The following is a 9,694-nucleotide window of genomic DNA, read 5'->3' as shown; positions in this document are numbered from 1 at the left end:
TCTTCCAGGTGTGCCCTTAGCACTTGTTTGATCTCTACCAAGAAACTTTCTAATTTGCCATTTTTTCCAGAAATAGTTAACTTTAATTATAAATGACTGAATGATTTCTGGGTGTCTATCAGCCTTATGGGAATGGGGGAATGTCAGTTGACATCCTGGGTCCAATATTCATGCCTCTAGGATGACAATGGTCAAGTTGGGTCTTTTCCCAAGCTTTTATTAGTATCTCACTACCAAAAAGAACTTTAAGATGGTTCTTAATTCCAGACCTCTAGAGAGAGCTCTGATCAGATTTTCTTAGACATGAGAAAAGAAAGGCAAATGCTAAGTACCCAAACCTTTTTTGGGGTGAAATGTAATATTTTTAATATGTAGCAAAGTTACATACACACCTGACAGATGTGATTATCCACTTACAAAAAAATATTAGTTTGCTTAAAAAAAACAAAAAACTTCAATCCAAATTTATTAGGATTACAAAAATAACAACGCATTTCATGAACTCATTACAGCTCAGAGTTACCAACACATCCAGAGCATGTTTAAATAAACTGCTTCTTGTCAATACAAATCTCATGACATAAAAAAGAAGTTTATTTTCATATTTACAGAAGAAACATGCTGGTAGTTTCTTAACATTCTCTTTGGAATTAATGGGTGAGGCTATTTTTAAAGTCAGAGAACATCTCAAATTGAAGAGGGTATTTTAGAAACATCTCACAATAAATTTTATCTAATATCAACTGAATAATTCTGCATCCTCTTCTAAAAATCAGGCTTTTATCGCAGAGCTTCTGGAACTTCCACCTACAAAAATAGGGGATTCTCTTTCAATAAAAACAATGCAAATGATAAAGTGAAAAAAAAAATATCTGTAGAGTACTACTTTAGCAGTATTTTCCAGAAAGAACTCAGATTGCTGTGAGTGTGTGTGTGCTGAGTTGCTTCAGTCATGTCCAACTCTTTGCGACTCTATGGACTGTGGCCTACCAGGCTCCTCTGTCCACGGGATTCTCCAGGCAAAAATACTGGAGTGGGTTGCCATGCCCTTCTCCAGGGGATCTTCCCCAGGGATTGAACCCAAGAGGTCTCTTACCTCTCCTGCATCGGCAGGTGGGTTCTTTACCACTAGTGCCACCTGGGAAACCCAGATTATTGCTGGGTGATGTTCAAATTTTTTATTATAAATTAGGTGTTAAATCACTTGCAAGAAAGAAAGTGAAGTCTCTCAGTCGTGTCTGACTCTTTGTGACCCGGTGGACTGTAGCCTACCAGGCTCCTCCATCCATGGGATTCTCCAGGCAAGAATACTGGAGTGGGTTGCCATTTCCTTCTCCAGAAGATCTTCCAGACCCAGGGATGGAACCCGTGTCTCCTGCATCACTGACAGACGCTTTACCCTCTGAGCCACCAGGGAAGTCCAATCACTTGCAACTCGGTGGTAAAATTTTTGTTTTGGAGAGATACACCCTGATTTCTTATTAAGGAAATTGGGATTTTTTTTTTTTTTTTTTAGGTTGAAATGTCTTAAGATGAGCCTGGCCCTTAAAAGACTGAGATGCCAAGAAGGTAGACCAAGCGCATCTCTCAAACAGAACTATGCTCTCTCTAGTGACCTGCTCTTGATGCTCCAGATTTGGCAGCCTGCTCCAGCGTATACTGATAAGTGTTAGAGAGGTGATTTGGTATCGAAGTGCGGTGGAGCCTGACTCCTATGCTAGGGGCTTGCCCCAGTCTGCCCTTGCGTTACTTACCCGCCTTAGCTGTTTTATGCTGCTTCCCCGAATAGCTTCCATGAGATTCTCGTGAGCTGATCTCTGTGGGGTAGAAGGTCGGGAACTGTCTTCCGTTTTCTTCTCCTGCACCGACCTCAGGGAATTTTTAATTTCCTTTAGGATATTGTTTGGCTGTTTCTTAGCCTTTTTCCCTTTTTTCTTTTTCTGTCCATTCTGTAATGCCCGCTGGGCACTCTCCTGCTGTTTGATGACTTCCGCGATGTTGCGGGTGATGAGCTTTTTCTCTGGGGGCGGAGGCGGGGGAGGCGGAGGCGGGGGTGGCAGCCTTTGGGGAGCAGGAGGGGGTGGTGGGGGGGGTGGAGGAGGGGGAGGGGGCGGAGGCGGGGGCGGGGCCGCCGGAGACGGAGGACGGCTCCTCACAGTTTGGACTTTCTTGGGGAGTTTGGGGGAAGACCAGGGCGAGTGCTTGGGAGATGCGTACGGTGAAGAGCCTGGCGTGCCTCTCTGCCAGACTTTGGTCCTAAGGTTAGCTCCTCCGTCATATCCCTCCTGCTGTTTCTGCTCCTGTATCCGCTTCTGCCGCTGCTTATCCATGTTTCTGGTCAAGAGGCTGGTCATGCTCATTCTTGGTCCTGGCAGCTCGAAATGGTAGCCTAGCCTCAGTAGCGTGGTGTTCTCTCTCAGCAGCTTGACGATCTCCATCTCCACCTGGCTGCCCATGATGTGCCTCTGGTTGTGGAAGCGCAGCTCGGTGAGCACGGTGTTGTGCTGCAGCGCCCTCATGATGGCCAGGATGCCCTTGCCCGTGATGAAGTTGGACTCGATGTTGACGTTGGTGATGTGCCGGTTGACCCGGAGCATGTCCGCGATGGCCGTGGCCGCGCTGTCGTCGGCGCGCGTGTTGGCCAGGCTGAAGGTCTTCACCACCGTGTTGGCCTTGAGGGCCTCGGCGAAGCGGGCGAGGGTCTGCGAAGTGATGTTCTCGATGTTGTTCAGATTGACTTCCGTGGTGTCGGGGTCATTGTTTTTAATCTTTTCCAGAGCATCCTCTATCACCGTGGGGTTCCCGCAGGGGTGAATGGCAGCCGGGGGGGACTCCGTGTTCCTTCCGCTGTGGCCTTTAGTCAGATGTATGTTTTCGATTTGACTTTTAAATGTCTTTGGCCTTGCGTTGTCCGAATGGACACTATCGGAATGCACAGATCCGTTCATCCTTTCCTCGTTCTCACCTGTTCTTTCCTCTCCTTCGCTGTCCTCCTCCTCGTCGTCCTCGTCCTCCTCCTCCTCCTCCTCATCCGTGTACACATCCTCAGAAACCTCACTGTTACATTCTGTAAAGACAAGCTCTTCCTCACTCTCCTCTTTGTCCTCTTCTGCCACCTAAAGAGCAAAATATCCTCATGAAATTTGCCATTTTAAGCACATTATTAAATTTTACAAAAGTAACACATGGTTTTGCAATATATACATGTATCAGATCATCACGTGGTCCCTCTAAAACTCATGCAATGTGATATGTCAATTATATCTGAATAAATTCTTTAAAAAGTAACACACAAGCAAGTAAGGCAAAACTTTCTAAGAGTAAAAAGTTCGTCTCCAGCTACTAATCTCCCTAGTTCAGGTGACCAGGGTTAACATTTTCTTGCATAACTTTCATCAGCTTTTTCTGAATTCTGCAGAAATTTTTTGTATTCTGCAAAATAAATATCCAGAATTCAGTTTATGGAATGAGAGTTTGCCATCATTTTGCCAGTTTTTAACAAATAAGTGGGAGCTTTTGCTCTGGAAAACCCTTGATAGCATTTTTATTCTCTTAACTCCCTCTCCTGAATGACCTGACTTCTAGTCTACTTACAGTTTAGCAGATTCAGCCATCCCTTGGGGAATCACCCTTCTGTTCTTCCTTATTTCTCCATCCCAAACACACAAATGACAACAAAAATACATAAGACCTTTATGAGTTCCCGTTCTTTTAAGATTTTTTTGAGGGGAATATTTTTAAAAAGTCTTCATATCGAATTTTGTTCCGTTATTTCTTCTGCTTTGTGTTTTGGCTTTTTGGCAGTGAGGCATGCGGGATATTAGCTCCCTGACCAGGGATAGAACTCACACCTTCTGTATTGAAAGGCAAAGTCTTAACCACTGAACCATCAGGGAAATCCTTGGGTTCCCTTTCTTAATGTTCAGAAATTCTTCCCCTAGTCTGCCTCCTACAGTCTCTGTGACAGGAGCCCAGAGCCCTCTGCCATGTTCTATGTCAGTGCATACGGAGGCTGGGCACCTCCCTCTAAGTAGATCCTGGCACGGGGTCTCAGAGACCACACCACCTGGACGCTGAGGCTGTCTCTGTCTTTTTTATGGGGAAAGAAACTGAGGGAGCTGGTCAAAACCCATCTCTATGCAGAAACTCATTTGGGTCACCCTTTGCAGCAAATCAGCTTGAAATCTCATGTTGTCACAGGGTTAAATGAGACAGGACTTCAGAAGACACAAGGTGGGAAAGATAATTGCCTTTGGCACTAACTACATTTCAACCGTCATGTGGAATAGCAGAGAACAGTAGAAAAATCTTGAAGCAAGCCACTGCCTCAGCCTAATGGTCTTAAATTATTTACCAGGTATCAATTATGAAAGACTTTCAGGCAAACACAATTTCACTTCATCTTTGTCTTTTCTGTTTACAAGACTTTGTACTGAGAAGTTCAGCTGACCCCCTTCTTTCTTTTCCTTGCTACCTTTTCTGATAAAATAAAAATCTGGCAATTGCTGACAGAGTCCAATTTTCCCTAATGCTATCTTTTTATTCCTTTAGTTTCTCTAAAGCCCCGAGACCCTTTCCTGTCCCCAAAGCCAGAATTCTTCCTTCTACATGGGAATGTTTTTGACCCAGCCTCCTGCTGCCCAAGGCACGTGGAATGAGCTTTGGAAAACACTGCCCTGGTCTCCAGGTTTGTTTGGCCAGTTGCTGTCACAAAATAGCCTCCAGTTATCAGCTTGTTTGGAGTGGCAGGCACCAAGTGATGGCCTGGGGAAGGGGTCAGCCACTCCTGGGATGGCTTGTCCAGTCTTAATTTACTTACTTGTTCAGGAGCAGGAGGGAGAGTGACACTGTGTGTGTGTGTGTGTGTGTGTGTGTGTGTGTGTGTGTGTGTGTGTGTGTGTGTGTGTGTGTTCAGCTGTTTCAGTATTTGGAGGAAAAGGGCCTGTCTCAAAATTCAAGGTATACTGCCTGCCATACCACTGTTAAATGGTACCCCTCTAGTTTTTCAAAGACCTTTAGGCTTTATCTCCCAGAGATGTTTTTCCCTTAAATATATTTTCAGAGATCATATCTGAAACTCTTATCCAGCAATGAGTTGTCCTGTGACATCTCAAAGATATTTCCTCCAGAAAGCCTTCTTTGACACTTCCTCAAATTATCTTTGTGATGTGATCCCACAATGCTGTAACTCCTCCAATAAAGTACCTCTTCAATGATTTGTCTTTTTCTCCCAAAAGACTGTCTGCAGGGTGACAAAAAGGATCTGTCTGTTCTGCTCACCTCACACAGTGCTCAGCAGGTAGTAGGGACTCGGTAAAAATCTGTTAACTGAATGGCTCTAAATTGACATTGGTTAACAGCTTCTGGTGTTAACAGCCTCAGGCTTCCCTGGTGACTCAGTTGGTAAAGAATCCATCTGCAGTTCAGGAGACCTGGGTTCAATCCCTGGGTTGGGAAGATCCCCCTGGTGGAGGGCATGGCAACCAACTCAAGTACTCTTGCCTGGAGAATTCCATGGACAGAGAAGCCTGGCGGGCTACAGTCCATGAGGTCACAAAGAGTCGGACACAACTGAGCAACTAAGTACAGCACAGCATAACAGCCTCTGAGTCAGGGGAGGTTTCAGAGAAGAGTACAGAAGGGGTGGATGGGAGGAAGGTGATTGATTGTCCTGGTTTGCCTGGGGCTGAAAGGTATCCCAGGAAACAGAGTTTTGCATTCTAAAATCTACACAGCCCCAGACAAGCCAAGATGGTTAGCCACCCTAGTTGGGGGACATCTCAGAGAGGAACAGCAGAAGGGAGAAAGGTATCCAGAGAAGGAGGAAGAATGATATTAAAGCAATCATTTCCCACCTTCAAAATGATTCTCGCATTTGGACTGACTTCGGTGTTCCAGATCAGCTATCTGCAATTGCTCTGGAGTTAAACCAGATCCTTGCAAGGGCTTCCCTGGTGGCTCAGATGGTAAAGAATTTGACTGCAATGCACGAAACCTGGGTTTGATCCCTGAGTTGGGAAGATCCCTTGAAGAAGGGAATGGCAACTGCTCTAGTATTCTTGCTGGGTAATCCCCATGGACAGAAGAGCCTGGTGGGCTACAGTCCATGGGGTCACAAAGAGTCAGACATGATTGACTAACACTTGCAAGAATGGGGGTGAGAAGGTCGAGGGTGGGGTGAGGCAGTGAAGCTTGAGGCACTGAAGGGGGCGATAGCGAGAAGCGAATATGGGTACACTTAGGGAATAAATAAGGCAACAAGAAGAGGGTGGCCAACCATTTCTCCTCATTACTTCCCTGGCACCATTACATGAAGAAGAAGGCAGTAAGCGTGGTTTCTCATTCTGGTTCTGGTTCTACCCATAAAGAGCTGGTTTTGTTTGTTGTGTCAGTCACTAAGTCATGTCCTACTCTTTGTGACCCCATGGACTGCAGCCCACTAGGCTCCTCTGTCCATGGAATTCTCCAGCCGAGAATACTGGAGTGGGTTGCCATTTCCTTCTCCGGAGGATCTTCCCCACTCAGGGATCGAACATGTGTCTCCTGCATTGGCAGGCAGATTCTTTACCACTGAGCCACCAGGGAAGCCTCAAGAAGAGCTGGTTGATTTTAGAAAATCACTAAATCTCTGGGATAGAAAGTCTCAAGGAAACTGCGGTAGAGTTGAGCGGTTCTCCAACCACAGGGTATGTCAAAAGCACCGGGAGGGCTTGTGAAGCCACCCAGTGCTGGGCCCCACTCCCAGAGTTCTTCATTCAGCTGGTCCGGGGGACCCCTAGAGTGAGTTGGAAGGTCCCAGGTGATGCTGATGTACCCACATTCTGAGAATCTCAGTCTTTGTGCCAACAGGACTTGGTTTGAATTTCAGCTAGAAGCTGTTAATCTCAAATGAGTTTCTTAACCTCTCCCAGTCTCACTTCTCACATCCAGAAGGTGAGAGCTCAGTGAAGTAATGTGAATGTATTTATTGGCACCTATACCTGACACCCAGCAGATACTCAAGCTCAGGGAGATGGACCTTTGGGTCTCCAAGGCCTCTTGGAGACATTTAATGCAGGATAAGTTTGTGGGAATCCAGGTGGACAGAAGTTGTCATTCAATAGGTGTTGAACATGATTCTCATAAATATTTACAGAGCCAACAGTAGCCTGATAAGCGTGACCCCTCATCTCCTTTTCATGGTCCACACTGGGCTGTTCTTCACTTACACTGTCACCCCTCCCCCACCCACCCACCAGTCAGCTGCTCTGAGCTTTTTCCTGGAGTTGAAATGGATTGACACCCTCCACTGGCAAACTTCTGCTCAGCACTCCTTGTGACTCTAGAGACAACTTGCCAGCAGGGAAAGGGTAGAGAGAGAAAAGTTAACTAGCTGGGAAAGGAATCAGTTCATCAACACACAGCCTCTCTAATTGAGCTGATAAGCCATTGGCAGGGCTCAGGGATCAGCAAAACCTTTGGCAGGAGTAGGTGGGTTTCATCCACAGCTGACAACAGGCTTTGTCCTTTGTTTTCCACTCATCTCAAGACGGTATGACATTAAAATGCCTTTGTTGGGTGATCACTCCAATGGCTGTCTGTTCTGGACCTTGTGAGGCAATTTTAATCTTTTTTATTAGGGAAAATCTTTAAGAACTGTTAGGAAAATGTGATACTTCCTATATTTGACCAGATTTCAGACACATATTTCCACATCAAAAAAAAAAAAAAGACCTTATGTTTGTGGAAGAATTGACCAACCCAAATCCTGGCCCATTTTGTGTATCCTTCCTTCTCACCACCCACCTTCAGATCCTCAATGTGGGTCGCCACTGTGGCCTTGGCGAACCCTGGCCTGATTCTGGTGGCCCATTCTGCAATGATTGACATGGACAAAACTCACACATATCTTGCTACAAATGTGGCCCACACACTCTATCATCAAGATCATCTAACAGTTCCTGGATTAGTACTATGGAAGTCTTGCCATTGGCTTCAGGCCATTTTGATCTTAGATGATTCCAGTCGAGCACACAGGTTTTAAAATATTGCTCCTGACCAGTGTTCTTCCACAAATTCAGGAATTTGTTATTTTGATATTCTCATTGCCATAACTATATTTCCAGAGTTTAGTCTTTTGAACTTCCTTCTGTGAGTGATTTATTTGACAAATTCAAATTAACTATTTACTGGGCAGAGAACAAGCACTTAATAGACCCGACCTCTAATATAAACTCATTTTCTGGCCTCAGAATCACCATTATAAAATAGGAAGGAATCTTAGAGATCATCCTTGCAGGGATGCTTAACCTGGAGCCTTAGGAGGGTTTCAGGATGTATACCATCGTTTTGAAATTCTATGTAAAATTTTTGTATGTTTGCACAAGCACACATGCATTTTCTTAGGAAAGTCTTTAACATAAAAATCTCAAAATGGTGTCTGAAGAACACCCTCCATTGATATGAAAGAGTACTCTGCAGAGAATCTCTGTTCAAGGTCTTACAACTTCAGTGCAGAGCAGAGGTTAGAAATAAGGTCCCCTAACTCTCAGCCGCCTATATTATTCACTACCCCATGTTTCCTGGTGTTGGGAAAAGGAATTAGTTTTATTGTAGCCACCATCACAGTCCAAGCAAGAGATTACCCACTCTTGTCTTTATAGAAGAAAATAAATTTACTTAGCTGCCATATACATTTACGTAACTGCCATATATATATATATATATATATATATATATATATATATATATATATATAACAAGTATTATGCCACATCCTTAACTTATAACTCAAGTTAGACTTTTGTTTGGCAAAATATCTAAACCTGTGCTTTGCTTGTGAATCATTTTCCTCTTGAAGATCCCATCCTTGTTGATCACAGGACCCCCCAACTAAGAATCTTTCATATAACCCATTAGGTGGTCATAAAAGTTAGATGACTATTTCAGCCTGAGAAAATTTTCAATAGCAGGTGCAAGTGGGTTATAAGAAAAGTAATGAGGACTGAAAAATTAGAAAAATATAAAAAAGATTCCTGGGTTCGGGCTTGGGGGATTGGGAACAGCTAAGGAAAAAAATCCGAGAGCCTACCTTTCCACACTCCCCCATTCTCTCCTTCTCCAAGAGTTTCTGGGACTCCTTTTCCCAATAGGCCATCAGCGCCTCTCTGCTGAATGTCCCCGTGGGGGTTTTCTCGGTCAGACTCTTTTGCCTCATCCCCACCGGGAGGCTGTGATCAGGTTCAATGTCGTCCAGCTCCCTCTCTAGCTCCTTCAGCTCCTCGGCTGACAGGGAAGCCAGGAGTTCGTCCTCATCGATGGATTCATATTTGCTAAGTCCTCTCCTGTAGCCAAAGGTAGACATGGTCCCTGCTTTGTCAGACCCACAAGGAGCTTGGAGAACCAGGCATTCAAGGCAGCCAGCAGCAGCAGGGAGGAGAGTGGGCAGGCTGGTTAGCAACTGGTTCTGGGAATGCCTGCGATAGCCTTTTAAGAGTGGTGATACAGGCTGTGACAATGCAGAGGGGGTGAAGGCATAGGCTGTTTTAAGCATCAGACGTCAGCTAGACATTTGAACACAAAGAATGTCACATCAGTGGTGGATGGAGGTCTCAGAACCAGTGGGGATTATTCACATACTGGCCAGGGACATATTTAGCTGAGCCTAATGGCTCATGAGGACAGGCAGACAGGGCTTCAGATAGGAAGTAACCAG

General features: G+C 45.0%; 1 protein-coding gene across 2 annotated transcripts; it reads right to left on the bottom strand.

Moving 5' to 3' along the window:
* Nucleotides 1-339: 339 nt before the first annotated feature.
* Nucleotides 340-9,441, bottom strand: LMOD2 (leiomodin 2). Of its 2 annotated transcripts, none has more exons than XM_081534122.1 (3): nucleotides 9,067-9,441; nucleotides 1,755-3,109; nucleotides 340-807 (listed from the first exon to the last, which is right to left on the bottom strand). In XM_081534122.1, exons 1-3 carry the CDS (start codon nucleotides 9,341-9,343, stop codon nucleotides 781-783), a joined length of 1,659 nt encoding a protein of 552 aa, XP_081390248.1. In that variant the 5' UTR covers nucleotides 9,344-9,441; the 3' UTR covers nucleotides 340-780. The 2 variants fall into 2 exon arrangements, with proteins under 2 accessions (XP_081390248.1, XP_081390247.1); XM_081534121.1 differs by having other exon boundaries at nucleotides 1,755-3,116; nucleotides 9,071-9,441.
* Between the last annotated feature and the right edge of the window lie 253 nt (nucleotides 9,442-9,694).

Source organism: Giraffa tippelskirchi, chromosome 10 (assembly GCF_054371585.1).
Source record: "Giraffa tippelskirchi isolate mGirTip1 chromosome 10, T2T-mGirTip1v1.2.pri, whole genome shotgun sequence".
NCBI lineage: Eukaryota > Metazoa > Chordata > Mammalia > Artiodactyla > Giraffidae > Giraffa > Giraffa tippelskirchi.
Note: the sequence above shows the minus strand (reverse complement) of the source record. Positions and strands in the feature narration are given on the sequence as shown.

What these genes read in the sequence shown, in the direction of transcription:
- LMOD2 (XM_081534121.1), bottom strand. Translation starts at nt 9,343, where the DNA reads ATGTCTACCTTTGGCTACAGGAGAGGACTTAGCAAATATGAATCCATC. An exon ending in GAATGGGGGAGTGTGGAAAG is followed by an intron (nt 3,117 to 9,070) that starts GTAGGCTCTCGG and finishes TTTGCTCTTTAG; the next exon opens with GTGGCAGAAGAGGACAAAGA. An exon ending in GCATAAAACAGCTAAGGCGG is followed by an intron (nt 808 to 1,754) that starts GTAAGTAACGCA and finishes CTATTTTTGTAG; the next exon opens with GTGGAAGTTCCAGAAGCTCT.